The sequence below is a fragment of the Haliaeetus albicilla genome, chromosome 19, assembly GCF_947461875.1.
Source record: "Haliaeetus albicilla chromosome 19, bHalAlb1.1, whole genome shotgun sequence".
Taxonomy (NCBI): domain Eukaryota; kingdom Metazoa; phylum Chordata; class Aves; order Accipitriformes; family Accipitridae; genus Haliaeetus; species Haliaeetus albicilla.
This window is the reverse complement of record NC_091501.1, coordinates 2,017,738-2,032,046: the sequence shown is the minus strand read 5'-3', so window position 1 is coordinate 2,032,046 and position 14,309 is coordinate 2,017,738. Positions and strand designations below refer to the sequence as shown.

The window sequence follows — 14,309 nt, the reverse complement described above, 5'->3', positions numbered from 1 at the left end:
CACACCAAGCAGTTTTTGCCTGGCACTGTGCTCCTTTGCTGGCTACGAGAGGAGGCTGTGTTCGTAGTGACAGCAGGGGAAGGTATGCCATGCTGCAGGAGCGCTGCCGGTGAGCCTCTGCACAGCCCCAACAGCTTTTACTCTGCCTAAGATTTAGTGCTTCTCGGTGGTGGAGTGGTGAAATGAGATTGTTTGCATGGTGTGAGCTGTGCTGTGTAAGTATGTACGTGTGTCAAGAGCTGCTACAGCAAATCATTTGGGGCCAGCTCTGTCAATTGATCAATCAGAGACACTTTGCTAGAGGATGCAGTTTTAGCACAGCACTTCCACTCCCTGCATAAGCTTGTGCTCCCTGGGCCCTTGCAGTGATGTGCACCTCACCTCTTTCTGTAAATACAGGAGGACTTTTCAGGGTGTGGAATGGGCCTTCTCCTGCCTCCTAGGTTCATCTTGGAGGGTCACGAAGGCTTTTTCTGCCCTGCACCACCCTTTCCTAACACAGGTAAGTGTTGGGCTGGGAGCTGGTGGTAGCCTGAGCGAAGACCCACCCAGCCCCACTACTCCTGGTGTATCAGATGCTACGGACACCTGCGGGGAGCAGAGATGCTGGAGGTGTGCTCACCCCTCTGCTCCTGTCTGTGCTTGAGCCCTTCATCCTGAGCATCCAATACTCCACCCCTTCCCATTTGTTGTCCAGATAAGTTTTTTCTGTTGGTCCCCCTCCCCATTCTTCTGTTTCCCTCCCTGTGCTGGGACAGCCATGTGCCCATGGTAAGGAAAAGAGAGCAACCTGCAGCTACCCTTAGTTGTGGTTTGTCAGGCTTTGTCTTTGCCATCCCTGCTGCCCCAGCCTCGTTTGCCACTCCTCAGGGCCAAGCCAGGCTCTGCTCATGCCCAGGATAGACGAATGCCCAGGGACAGCTTGGAGGTCACAGTCCTGGTCTGTCAACTACTAGAAGTCACTGAAGTCCCAAGCAATTAGAGTTCTTAAAGAGTAAGCCTTGTTTTCATCATTGCTCCAAGCAGTTTTTGCATCCCAGAGCCTGCTCAATGACAAGGTGGAAACTGCTGACCCTAGAGTGAGGATGTCAGGCTGGAAAATAAGGATTTGCCCTGAGAACACATAGACAAAGCTATTCTTGTAGTTCTTCTATCTACTAGCTGTATATCATTCCCATCAGCAAATTCACCTGCAAAACACAGCAGTTTTGATATTTTATTTGTCTTGGTCTTTTTTTTTTCTTGCATAGGCATAAATTACAATCTGTTGATTAAAAAATAAAAAGGAACAAAACAGTGCAGCATTTGCAACAGGCTACAGCATCAAATACAAACTTGTCGCCTGCCTGTAACCATCTGTTTCTGCAGGGCTAATTCATAACACATGTGTAGGGCAAACGGAGAAGGAGAGAGAATAGAGGAGGGAAATGGAGTAAATGAGGGAAAGCTGCTCTGACAGCTGTTTCACATTTCTCCTGCCTCCCCAGGTTCATCCTCTGCCTAAATAGCCCTGGGCAGAGATGCACCATGCTGAAGCAGCAGTTTTATGTGTCCTCTTTTCCTTTGCAGCTCAGGAAAGCGTTACAGAAATGCTGCAAGCTGCTACTGGCAAGAGGCAGCTGCCTGGGTATTTGCTACAGAATTTGGGGGCTGAAAAACCACACATAACCTCAACATGCCTTCCTGGGGATCCTCACGCAGTCGGCATCGTGAGGCCTCTAAAATCAGCACTGTCCTCTAGAGAAGAGCATAAATCCCCCCAGGGTGACCTCTTACTTGTGGCTCCAGGGGGTTTTACCCCAGAACAGCAGTGACTTTGGTCTCCAAAGGACAGGGCAAGCTCACCCTGGAAAGCCAAAATACTCCCTGCCCCACAGCCAGTAGTTCACAGACCCCCAGGAGGAGCAGAGACCCCCGCTCCCCCTTTCCCACCCCTCACCAGCACACCTCATTTACCAAGAGATCATCCACCCCAGTAGCCCAACCCAGAGGCCAGGGAGCCAGAAGGGAGGTAAGAGAAAGGGGTTTTCCAGCCTTGTGGTTATGGCATTTGCTCCAGCAGCCAGAGAAGCCCTGGGGAAGGGGGAGAGCTTCATCTCTGCTCTCTCTCTTTACCATACAATTAAATACAGGACCCATTCTGCTGAGCCCAGGACAGGTCTGGGCATTCACAACAGCACAAATCTGTGCACGCAGGGCACTCATGGACATGACTCCAAGGCAAGCAGGCAGCTGTAGACAAGTTTAAAATAACTTTGGCTGCAGATGCCAAGAATTAAGACTACGCTCAATATAGGAGAGAATTTGTCATCACTGGATCTGGCTGCAGGTCTGCTTTCTCCTGGCAGCCTGGCCTCCCAGCTCTGCAGGAGGCTCCACAGGGTAATTTTAACCTGTTGAGATGGGGTTGCCCCCTTCGGGCTCGCCTCCCTTGCTTGGAGCAAGGAGACCCCTCTAGAAGGGATGTGTCTTGTGTAATTATCCCACATCACACCTATAGCCTGTGTCCTGGTGGTTAACACTCAGAACATCAAAGGATGCTTTACTACATCCAGGTGTTTACTAAGAGGAGCTGGACAAGCACTTGCAGTGGTGTGCCACATCCACACACGCTTGCTAAGGAACCATCAGGTTGTTGTGAACCACTATAGATGCTTGTTAATAAAGCACGCTTGGCCATTGATTTTGGAATCCTGGGCCAATCACTGATGGGTTGCGTATAGGTGATGCTCCTGTTTGTAAGGCAGCACAGTTGCTGAGGGTCACTCACCAGCACAGTGAATCCTTCCTGGCCAAGGCCCCTTGACGTCATTTCCTGCACTACTAACTTGTATCCTTTGATAATGAATACAGAATTTTGTGTATTGGTGATACGCTTTTGCATTGTAATTGCTATAGCCTCTGGCTGCTTGCTGGCACATCAATTAAAGTTGATAATTTCTCAAACAAATTTGATGACTCATTGTCAATCGCTCGACACTTTGGGTCCATCAAGTCAACTGAAGGTTGACAACCTAGAATTGGTAAGTGTGCAATAATCTGGTGGAATTAAGGAGGAGCTTCGGAATGGTATTTTGAGTACTCAGTTATCAGACTCCACTCCCACCCGAACCGTAACAGACACCCCATCCCAGTTTATCAGACTGTGACAATGTGCCACCATTGCCCTCAGCCCCTGGGGCTGGCACGGAGGGACACAGGGCTCGGCCCCTCTGCCCGACACACATCAGGGCATGCTGGAGGGAGAAACCTCTTCAGCCCCTTCCCCTCCTCTACACCCCTCACCCTACAGCACTTCAAGCGGAGAAGACCAAAGCAGGACTCAACTCACGGTGCTCCCCCTGCGCTCGCAGTGCCAGGGGAAGATGATGCCAACATCAGACGGGGCTGAAACACTGAACTCGAGCCCTTTAGCTTTTCTTTCAACAAAATGCAAGACGAACGCGGAGGTTGTAAACGCCATTTAAGCACAGAAGCCAAACCAAGCGTGCTGCAGGCAGCCAGGAGGTGGAGTGGCCAGCCGGCCCTGGCACTCCTCAGCCTGGGGAATGTCCCCACGCATCCTTCCTGCGGTCCCCTGCCACGGCTTCCCCCATCAAATGATGGGTACCGGCAGGATTTACGTGCCCCATGCAGGCAGGGCTCCCCATCCTGCTCCGGCACAGTCCTCTGCAGCCAGGGCTAGGGGAGCTGAGCAATGCCAGCGAGGAAAAGGCAGGAGGGAAAGAGAATCCTTCCAAGAGAAAGGAGGTCAGCCTGCGCCAGCCATCTGCCATTGGGGACCCAGCGGTGACAGAGACAGCCCTGAGCACTGCAGGCAGGGGGAGGCCCTGTTGTCTCCCCACCACCCAAGGTGAAGCAGCATGCTGGCACCTACAAGCCCTGGGGAAGGAGATCTCCCCCCTCCGCCCCGTCTCCCACCCAACAGACCACCGAGGCAGGGAAAAAAAATCATTGCAGAGCACCAGGGTGGCAGCTCCCGCTCGCTGCCAACAGTCGCCTATATACAGATGCAGCCACCGGTGAGCATCCCCGGCCATGCGTTGCAGTCTTGGAGAACGCCTCCGGAGCAAGGAGGGCAGGAGTGCCTCCGGCACCCTGCCAAGCAGCAGTCCACGGAGGACCTTGTCTCCCAGGTCCAGCTATCAAGCCACCGACAACTCGAGGCCCGTATTTTAAACGGCTCTGCTCATCTTATTCTAGCTTATCCTACTGTGCGTGCTATTCTCCTACTAAACAAAGCTCTAGCCCTCTCCACACCTAAGCCACTCACCCAAGCGGCACCACATAACATCCTCTGCTTAAGTAGAAATCACATGGAAAAAGTCTTTTTGCCTTTGTTACTACAAAAAAAAAAAAAAATCCCTAACTCCCCAACTGGAATAACCCCCCCTCCCCACCACCCTTAAAAAAACAACCCAAAAAACAAAAAACCAAACCAGAACAAACCCAAAAGGGGAAGCAGGCAACAGGAATTTTCAATAGCATTTTCAAGCTTAACACCAGGGAACCGGCCAGCCGGGGAGGCCAATGGCATCGCCAAGACCCGACACAGCCGCCAGCAACAAGAGGGCTCGAGCGGACGGACAGCAGCACCGGGGTGGGCTCCACCACTGTGTGCCAAATTTCTCCCCTCCTGCTGCCCAAAACCGTTAGTTTTATATTAATACTCCGTTAATACTGTCTTATTTCCCCTCTGCTGGCCCAGCATCAGAGGTGTGGAAAGCTTCACCTAAACCAACACCAAGGCAGGAGAGATGACCCTGCACAGAGGGGAGAGACTCGGTGGCCATGACCGGTGGCTCCTACCTACTCTGGCAGCACCAAGCCAGTCACCGCGGTCCCATACACCATATCACGCCCAAAAGCCCGCGTGAAGCACATCGCAAAATTACATACCCCTTTCCCAAGCCCCGGCAACGCTAGGCGCGCCGTCAGAAAGAAGCTGGGCAACGGGGACGAGGGGCTGCGCAGACCCGATAAAAAATTAGCTTAAAAAGTTAAAATGTCCGATACGCGCTGAAAACAAGCCAGGCCGCGCTAGGACCCACGTGGGATGCTCTTGCCTCACCACCCCGGTCCTTGGACGAGTGAAAGCCTCACCCCTTAAACACCAGCTCTTCTCCTCCCCTGAGGGGAGCAGCTCCCTGGGGCGGCTGCTGGCGCATCCCAGGATTTCTACGTATGAAGCAGCGAACCAGACGAATCCCTTCTTGCTGTCGGCCCGGCAGCATCCTCGTCCCATGCGGAAGCCGGGGTTCAGTGCGCCGGCTCCCCGTGCACGCGGAAGCGGTAGATGCAGGTATATTCGGGGTGGCCCCAATTGCTCAGCACCCGGAGCTCCACCAGCTGGTACGTGCCCACAGCATCACCCTTGGGGAGAAGGAAAAACCTGAGCCCTTGAGAGCTCTCGAGGGCTCAGAGACCCCCAAGGTCCCCATTTCCTTCTTGGGGTCGGGTGTTCGAGGGCAAAGCTTACTTACCTCCAAGTAAAACGTTTGGATGGGGTCACCGTCATGGTTGTAGGTGAACTGCCCAAGGAGAAAGCCCTCCTCCTCTCTCTCCTCCTTCAAGCCCTACAGAGGGGCAGGGACGCAGAAAGGGAGAACCAGGGGGCGATCAGAGAGGGAGACCAGAGGCGGTGAGCGCACCCCGGGGGGGAAAGAGGGAGACGGAGACGCAAGCGCGCTTGGCCCCTACTCCTGCTCTTCCAGGCCAAAGGGGGCAAATGGGGACAGGGGCCAGTGGGGAAGGATGGGGGGGAAGACCAAGAGAGTTACACCTACTCAATCCCCTCTCTCCCAGTGTCCCCCCAAGCCCCTCCTGAAGCCCAGTGCTTCCCCTCTCCCCCCCCCCCCCCGCCTCAGTGCTTCTTTCTCCTCTTCAGGATATGAGCAACCCCCCAGAGCACCCCACAGCCTGGTATGGGGCTCGCTAGCCCTCCCCTCCCACGTCCTCCACCACAGCACCCTCCCACCGTGTCCCCCCGCTCCTCCCTCGGGTCCAGGCGAGGGCACTCACATAGACAGCGAAGTCCTTGGGGGCACTGGGGATGGTCCCCTGGGGCGAGAGGGCTTTTGGGATGTGCTCCAGCGTCACGGCCGTGGGGCGGATAATGCTGGAGAGGCGGATGATGGCAAAGCCCTGGGACCCACGAAACGCCCAGCAGTTCCCGGGGTTGACATCTGGCTATGAGCGTGGGAACAAGCCACCAGCAACGTTATCACCATCAGCGCCGCTTTTCTCCCGCCCCGACATCAGCGTGGTCGCTTGCTTGGAGCGACAGCCCAATAAAACCCACCGAGCCCACGCAAGAACTGGCCCGCCCAGTCCTCCCCCTCAGTGGGGTCTCGCCCCGAGGGTGCCCACCTGCAGGATGACACGGGGGGACTGCGAGTGGTACCACAGGGGGATGCCGAACAAGCTCAGCAGCGCCGTCCGTGTCTCATAGGTCTCCGAGCAGCGGGTGTTGATGACGCTGGCCCCTGGCACCAAGAGGGGATGGCAGCAGGGTAAGCTGCGTGTCAGCACCCTCTGGTCCCCTCCCTAGGATGGCTGAGCTCGTCCCGGGTGGGTGAGAGCCCCCCATCACCTACCCGCCGACTCCAGAGCGTAGTCAACCATCCCCACACGGTCCTCGCTGTAGCGCTTCAGGGCCTGGCCCACGATGAGATGCACTTGCTGCGGTGGGAGCAGAAGGCGTGAGAGGGGTGAAGGGCCAGGGCGGGTGTCCCGTCCCCAACCTGCCTCGGAGAGGGCACAAGGACCTTCCCACAAAACAGCCGAGGGATGAATCACCGTTGCAAAAACGAGAGGACACGCATTTGGCTGGGAAGCCTCGTTAGAGGTTGCTAAAAATACCCCAGACAAGAGGAGCTGTGCAATGAAGGGGCAAGCACCCAGGCACGCTGGGCTCACCCATCCCCATCCCAAGAGAGGGGCTGGCCCCAGGGGAGGAGGGGTATCCCTCAGCAGGTACCAGATACAACCTGACAGTCCACCAGTCCTCCCCAACATTATCTGCTGGCCCCTCCTGCCCCATCACACAGGATCGATGGGAGCTCCCCTCCTCCAGAAAAGGGGGAGCCGGCCGGAGCATCCTTCTGGAGCCAAACCCAGCCCCAGGAGCTGTGACCCTGCAGCACCACTACGGGTCTAAACTTTACGGCGTGCGCACAAAGCTTACACAGACTGCGGGGGACTGCTAATCCCAGCTTGATTCCTCCCTCCGCTACCTCCACAGGGAATTGCCAACAACTCTTCCCAAAGCAAGCAGGCTCATTTTTTCCCTTGGTGTCATTCTGCTGAAATGCTTTGCCCCAAATGACTCAGCGGCGCTGCTGAAGGACAGGGGTAAGCAAGATGCTCAGCCCATGGAAACCTTGCTGGCACCTGCCCCGTTTTCTCGGTGAAAGACACATGAGCAGAAACATGGATTTTAAGGCAGCAAGAGCCTTGCAGGTGCGTGGATATCACCACCTGCGACCCCTTCCAGGGCAGGGCACGGGCACAGCCCAGGGGAGGCTGGCGGCAGAGAAGGGATGGAAGAGTTTCAGGGATGCTCTTGCCAGGTGGGATGTGAGCCCCGGATCGATGTCCCAGCTGTAAGGGCTGTCTCCATGGCTCTGCCACCTGCCAGGCATGTGTGCCAGCCCCCTGCCCTCCACACAGCTCCCGATCCCACACCCGTGGTCAACATCGCGTCCCTGGGGCTCAGGACAGCACTCACCTCCTCCGTCACCCCTACGGTCCCCCCTTGCCGCAGGGCCACTCCGATACCGGCTTGAGCATCCCGTGCCGACAGCCTCCGGTCCTCCAAGACTTTGGCCAGGATCTTGCGCTCCAGGGCTTGGAGCTCCGCTTGCAAATCTTCCCGCTGGAGGATGAGGCCAGCGGCACCGTCCTGCCGGGACTGTGACAGGAACCGACTGACCCACGCCGGGAACTGCGCTTCCACCTGAAAGAGTGGGGACAGAGCTCAGCTCCGGGGCAGGGACCCTCGTGATGAATGGGACGGGGACTGGGGACTCACATCAGCCCGCACGGCCTTCAGCTGCTCCAGCATCCCCTCCACGTGCTTCCCCATCACCTCCTGGTCCGACTTGAGACCCGCCAGCTCCCTCCTCAGCGCTGCCACCTCCTGCTCCAGCTTGGCCACCTCTTGCTGGAAGCTCCCTCGCAGGCCCTCCTGCACAGAGCTGCACCAAGAGAAAGGCAACAAAACCTTGCACTGACAGCCCCAGCTCCCCCCTCTGCAAACTAGGGGAGGGGGTTCATCCCTCACCGCCTACGCTCAACCCCATCTCCAGCCCCAAGGGGTTTTAATTCCTGTGGCAATGACCTCTTCTACTGCATCCCGTGGGAAAGCATCCCCGGCTCGCCCCTCAGCTGAAGGGCCACGCTCCCCACAGTGATGCGAAATGACGGTGGCGAAGCTCGTTTCCTGCAGTCGCTCTCTGAGCTCTGCTGCCAGCCAGGGCGCTTTCCTGCCAACATACCCACATATCCATCCCTCCTTCCCCCCCCCAAGACTGTACCTCTCAACCAACCTCTCCTTTGCCCAGAGCAAACCAGACCTGGAAACCCCTCCTAAGCCTGGCTGTGGGGACTTTCACCCTGCTATTTGCCTGCCCCTAAAAGAGCTGCAGCTCTGCCCGGACAGCCGGCGTTACCTCTGCCACTCCAAGTTCAGCTCCAGCAAGCGTGCCTCCATCTCCTGCCAGGAGAAGGGGAAGGGGTGAGACCCACGATGCCGGTGGTGAGGATGTCCTGCCCGGGTACCACCACACGCTCGTCCTCTTACCTGAGAGGCTTGTGCCATCTTCCCCAGGCGCCCATCTAAATCCCTCTGCACCTGGGCTCGGAAGGCATCCAGCTCGCCCTGCAGGGTGAGAAACAAGGGCAGGGAGGACATCAGAGCCTAGCCTCTTATGCCCCCCTCTCTCCCTGTGCCCCCTCTGCACCCCTCACCTGGAGATGGCTGGTCACATCGGTGCGGAGATGCTCCTTCAGCCCCGCATCCCGACGGCTCACCAGCCCCTCCAGCAGCGCCAGGAGGTCCCCCGGGGGCGGCTCTCCCTCCGCCGTCACCGCTGCCGCCCCTCGCCGCAGCTCCCACCGCGATACCTCGGCCTCCAGCGCCTCGAAGCGTTTCTCCAAGGCCTGGAAGCGAGCCAGGAGCCGGTGCTCCCCCCGCAGCCCCTGCGGCAGCAAAGGCAGGGCACGGTGTAGCCCCCCAGGGAGTTATGGCCACCCGGGGTGGGGGGGCACCTGGTCCCCAGGGATCCCTGCGAAAAGGGACCCAGGACCCCCTGGTTCCTAGAGTCAGCAGCATCTTATTCATCTGCTGCTTCCCAGGAGAGGGCAGATGCCCTGTGACACCCCGAGAGCGAGATGGCCACAAGCTGGGTGAGCCATTTCCACCAGCATGGAGCCACCTTCTGTCCTGTCCATCACCTCCCCATCCCCTGGAAGGGCTCCTTCAGCCACGGATCACACCGTCCCAGCTCTCCCCACAAAGCACCCATCCCACCCGGGCCACCGCCGCACTTCTGCTGAGGCTCACCTGGTCCAGCGCGGTCAGGTCCCCTGCCCCAGGCACATCGGAGGAGGAAAGTTTTCCGGCTCCCCACCACGGGAATGACGGGAGGTTGAGTGTCGACAGCCCGTACGGGTAGAAGTACCAAGCTCCTGGGCATGCAGTGGGATGAGATGGTTAAAACTACAGCGGTGGACGTGCAGAGACTCGGCCGTCAGCATCTCCTGGGGTTACCAGGAGGCCCCAGCACAGGGGTGCAGACACAGCGGGGTACCAGAAGCCACGAGAAGGGAGCTCGGGGTCATCCCATCCTTTCCCCTCTCCTGGGTACAGCAGCGGGATGCTCTGCACTGTTCCCAAATCTCAAGGCAACAGATCGAGCCAGGCCGACTCACCATAGGCAGCAGCAGCGAGGAGCAGGAGGAGCAGCAGCAGCAGGAGGGACCTCTTCAGCCACGGGTAGCGCCTGGAGCACGGAGAAGAAAGAGGGGTCTGTAGGACAGCACCCACCTTCGCCCACCCCAGCACCCCTCTGGATGGGGGCCAGAGGGAAAGCAAAGCCCAGCCGGGCTTCGGCACAAGACGCCCACCCCACACGTGCCAGGCTCTGTGGGGCAGCCCCTCTCCAGGGTCCAGCAGGTTTTCCCCAACGCTTCCCCCATCCCAGCATCCCACCACCACGCTCACCTGGAGAGGGGGATGCCGCCTGAGCGGGGACCCGCACCGGTGAGGCGGCGCCAGGCAGCTGCCAGCCCGGAGAACAGCCATCCCACGAACCGAACTGCCGGGAGAGAAACCGAGCCTCAGGCGGGGTCCCGGCAGGGATGTCCCCTCCGTCCCCAAGGATGCTCCCACAGCGGGGATAAAACCCCTCCACCCGATCAGGGAACAGCACACCCGGCACGTGGGGAGCGGAGATACTCCAGGGAAGAAGCGTGCTGCTGGAAACCCCCCCACCAGCCCTCCACTTACCCGGGGAGGTGAGGACCTGCCAGAGGAAGGAGCCCACCCGGGAGGCTGCGGTCCTCAGCCCCGACCCAGAGCTGCTCTGGCCAGAGTAAAAGTGACCTGGAAAGGAAGAAGCGAGGTGGTAAATCACCAAACGGAGCCCGCACCCCTGTGCGTCACCCAGGGCAAAGGCTTTGCACAAGGGGCAGTAGGCAGCACCCCGGGCACAGCCAGGTCCTGGGCTGGTCCCCTCGGGGACATCTCCCCCAGCATCCCCACCACCGCAGAGAGGCTGGCGCATCCCTACCAGCATAGTCGTCTTCCGAAGAGTACCCAGACGACGAGGCATAGGTGTCGTACGTCTTGCTCTCCAGCAGCCCATTGATCTTACTGGACTCGGTGTCCCCCGTGCCTCTTCTCCTCCTGGTGGAGAGCTCCCCACCTGCCCCCGAAACACAGAATCTCCCTGAAAAAAACCCACAACCCCACAGGGGGCAAGCCGCCCAGCCAGCCGGCCTGAGGGGCTTCCCCACCACCCCGGTGCCCAGGGAGGGAGGGCTCACCCCAGTACGTGCTGCTGTCCAGGGCATCGTCCAGTACGGAGCTGCCCAGGGCGGCGAGGCCACGGCTGCCCCCCAGGTAGGACTCGCTCATCATGGACTCGCTGTAGTAGGAGGTTTGGGTGCTGGGGGCGGGAGACAGGCGCTTCGTGCTGCTCGATTTCCTCCTGATCGTCCTGCCGGGGGTGCGGAGGGGCTCATCAGCCACGCGTGGTTATGGGGTAGGGGAGGTGGGGGGATCACGGTGCGCCCACGGGGGAGAAAACGGGGAATTCGCCCCAATCCCTTGGCCGCCATCACTTCCCTCCGCCTCCCCCACGGCAAGTTTCGGAAGGTGCAAACCGCCGCTTCGTGAAAAGCCCTCCCGCTCGTCCCCGGGGCAGCTGCCGGCACCGCTTCCGCTCGCACCGCTGCGGTTTTCCGGCCCGGCACTTGCAGCGCATCTCCCTCCCGCCATCGAGACGGAGGCGGCTGCGGCCGGGAAGAGGCACGCAGCCCCCCACCAGCCACCCACCCACCCACGGCAGCCGGGCCAGGGTCGGGGTGCGGGGGGGGTGGGGGGAAAAGGACACACCGAGGTGCCAGGGACGGCGAGCCCGGGGGTTTTGCTTGGCACAACCAGCGCCAAGGTTGCCGGCGGCCATGACGAAACGCAGCGAGCTCGCCCTCGCGCTCCCTTCTGCCAGCCGCCCCGCTGCCCCCACCCGGGGAAAGCGCCCGGTCCGTGGTGTTGGCACAGACCCCCCCGTTAACTAGGGAAGAGCCCCCCATTCCCCCCCCAGTAACCAGGGGGGACCCCCCCGTTCCCCCCGCCAGTAACCAGGGGGGACCCCCCCCGTTCCCCCCGCCAGTAACCAGGGGGGACCCCCCCCCGTTCCCCCCGCCAGTAACTCACCTGCTGGTGCTCTCCTTGAAGGGGAGCTGCTGCCCCCCCAGCAGGGAGCCGCTGCCGCCGGTCGTGGCATCGTCGTCCCCGGGGTAGTAGCGGGAGGTGACGAGGCGCTGGCTGCGGCGGGACATGGCGGCGACACGGGCTGTCACCCTTCACCTGGGGGGGGGCGGGCGAGGAAGGAGTGGGTGGGAGAGCACCCACCCGGGGGGGAACCCCAGCCCCGCGGCACGGCTCCCGGCGGAGCCCCCCCCTCCCACGCGGGCGGCCGGGGGGTGCTCCGAGCCCCCCCCCAGAGACTTATAAACCTCCTTCCCCCCCCACGGCCCACCCACGCGAGCACCCACTCCCCGATCCCGGTACACCCCCCCCCCCGTTTCCCACGCCGACCCACCGGCAGGTCCCGCAGCGCAGGACAGCAGCCCCGTCCGTCCGTCCCCGCCGCCGCTCCGCTCCCTTTTGTTTTGCAGGGGAAGGCGGCACCGGCCCCCGCCCCCCCCGCTCCCCCCCCCCGCCCCGCCCCGCCCCGCCGCACCGCGCGCGCGCGCCCGCCGAGGCCGCCGCCGCCCCCCCCGGCTTGTAGGAGCCCCCTCTGCTATCCCCGTCCTTGTTAGCGGGGGGGTCATTAGCGGTATTAGCACCGCTGGTGTCGTCAGTGCGCTTTTATCTATTTCACGGCGTTTCATTTCTTTTTATTTTATTTTGCTTTATTTTATTTATTTTGTTTCATTTTATTTTATTTCACTTCATTTAGTTTCGTTTTATTTTATTTCGTTTCATTTAGTTTCATTTTATTTTTTTATTATTATTTTTTGTTTTGTTTTGTTTTTTATTATTTTTTAATTTATTTATTTTTTATTTTGTTTTATTTTATTTTCTTTCATTTTATTTAGTTTCATTTAGTTTCATTTTATTTAGTTTCATTTCATTTTATTTAGTTTCATTTTATTTTATTTTTAATATTATTTTGTTCTATTTTATTTTGTTCTATTTTATTTAGTTTCATTTCATTTAGTTCCATTTCACTTCATTTTATTTCATTTCATTTTATTATTATCAGCATCACTTTTTTTGGGGGGGGGGGGTGATGGGGAGGGCCCATCCACACCCCCTGGCCATCCGCAGGGACCTGGGCACCAAACGTCTCAGCCCTGGCATGGGGGGCTCCCCCCCCCCAGTCCCCCCCAAGAGCGGCGGGCGGCCCACGCCGCCGGGTCCCACGGGTGACGCCGGCCCAAACTGGAGGCTCCCAGGTGCCGGGCTGCTCCCCGGCCCCCTTTGGGTTTTGCCCAAATGTACCAGCTCCGGCGGGGCGGGAAATACCCGGCACCCCCACGCGCCGACCGCCACGACGGCACAACCGAACCCGTCCCCGCGGCGCGGGCGGCCTCGCTCGACGCCTTTGCGGCCACGCCGCCGCGACCGGGCAAGCGGGTTCTGCCGGGGCCCGTGGCTTCGGCCGCCCCGTTCCCGTCCCTCTCCCCGCTGCCGGGCCGGTTTGGCGGCGGAGCGCGAGCCAAACCCGGCTGCTCCCGTGGGACCTCGAGCGGGCAACGGGCACGGCCGGGACGTTGTGCAAACCGGCCGCGGAGTTGAGAAAACAGCCGCCCTCCCACGCTCCGGTTACTAAATCCGACGACGCCTCGGAAAAAGATTTGCCGGGGGGGTTGGTGATGGGGGGGGGAGGGAACCGGCCGCCTGTGTCTGGACACGGTTGGGGGGGGGCCACATTTGTGGGACATGGGGTGGGAACGGCTCTGCCGGTTTTGGGTATGGCGGTAAAAAGGCATTTATAGAAAAGGTTAAAAAATATGAAGTCAACAGAAGGGGAATAACCTGTTGCAAAACAGCCCCAAAACCTTTTCTTCCCCATGCCGGGGTTTGAGGACGTGCTGCCGGTGTCGGGGGGGGACCACGGGGGGGTCACACCGCAACAAACCCCGATTCAGAGTCCCCGGCCCCGTTGTGTAACACGGACAGATCCTCTTTGTCTCTTTTTTTTTTTTTTTTCCCCTCCCTTTTGAGCCCATTTTTTGTTCCGGCCTCAATCTCCGCCCGGCTTTCCCAGGGCAGCTCCATCTCCTACTGTGCCAGCCGCCCTTTTTTCCAACCCTTTCCTTCGGCTTCCCATCGCCCCATGGATGACCGGCCGGGACAGAGGCCAGCTCTCCTCCCCCCCGTGGCACCTTTATCTCTGACCGCCCCGATGCCAACCCTGTGCCACGTAACCTCTGCCGTGGATTAACCCCCCCGGGGGGGCTCAGGGGATAAGCTGGGTGCTGAGCTACCGGGCACTAAATAGGGTGCACGGCCCCGGGTCAATCCGTCCCCTCTGAAGAGCCACTTTTTTGGGTGAGGAGGGAGCTGGCGGCGG

The 14,309-nt window shown here is 59.3% G+C and overlaps 1 protein-coding gene across 4 annotated transcripts; it reads right to left on the bottom strand.

The window, feature by feature from the left end:
• Positions 1-1,203: 1,203 nt before the first annotated feature.
• On the bottom strand, positions 1,204-12,429 carry SUN2 (Sad1 and UNC84 domain containing 2). Of its 4 annotated transcripts, none has more exons than XM_069807216.1 (18): positions 12,330-12,429; positions 11,942-12,094; positions 11,050-11,222; positions 10,794-10,928; positions 10,511-10,606; positions 10,226-10,319; positions 9,934-10,004; positions 9,566-9,690; positions 8,971-9,201; positions 8,804-8,881; positions 8,673-8,716; positions 8,033-8,198; positions 7,730-7,957; positions 6,597-6,681; positions 6,370-6,485; positions 6,022-6,189; positions 5,484-5,576; positions 1,204-5,373 (listed from the first exon to the last, which is right to left on the bottom strand). In XM_069807216.1, the coding sequence occupies exons 2-18, from the start codon at positions 12,064-12,066 to the stop codon at positions 5,260-5,262; spliced, it is 2,142 nt and encodes a 713-aa protein (XP_069663317.1). In that variant the 5' UTR covers positions 12,067-12,094; positions 12,330-12,429; the 3' UTR covers positions 1,204-5,259. The 4 variants fall into 4 exon arrangements, 2 of the variants coding, with proteins under 2 accessions (XP_069663317.1, XP_069663320.1); XR_011328806.1 differs by having other exon boundaries at positions 5,251-5,373; positions 6,022-6,185; XR_011328807.1 differs by lacking the exons at positions 1,204-5,373; positions 5,484-5,576 and adding an exon at positions 5,679-5,702 and having other exon boundaries at positions 6,022-6,185.
• Positions 12,430-14,309: the final 1,880 nt, after the last annotated feature.

Bases quoted from the DNA above. Each gene is read 5' to 3' on its own strand.
- SUN2 (XM_069807216.1), bottom strand. From the start codon at position 12,066: ATGTCCCGCCGCAGCCAGCGCCTCGTCACCTCCCGCTACTACCCCGGG. The intron at 10,607-10,793 runs GTAGGGATGCGC...CTTCCTTTCCAG, and splicing joins TTCGGAAGACGACTATGCTG to GTCACTTTTACTCTGGCCAG. The intron at 5,577-6,021 runs GTGAGTGCCCTC...GCCCCTCTGTAG, and splicing joins CCAAGGACTTCGCTGTCTAT to GGCTTGAAGGAGGAGAGAGA.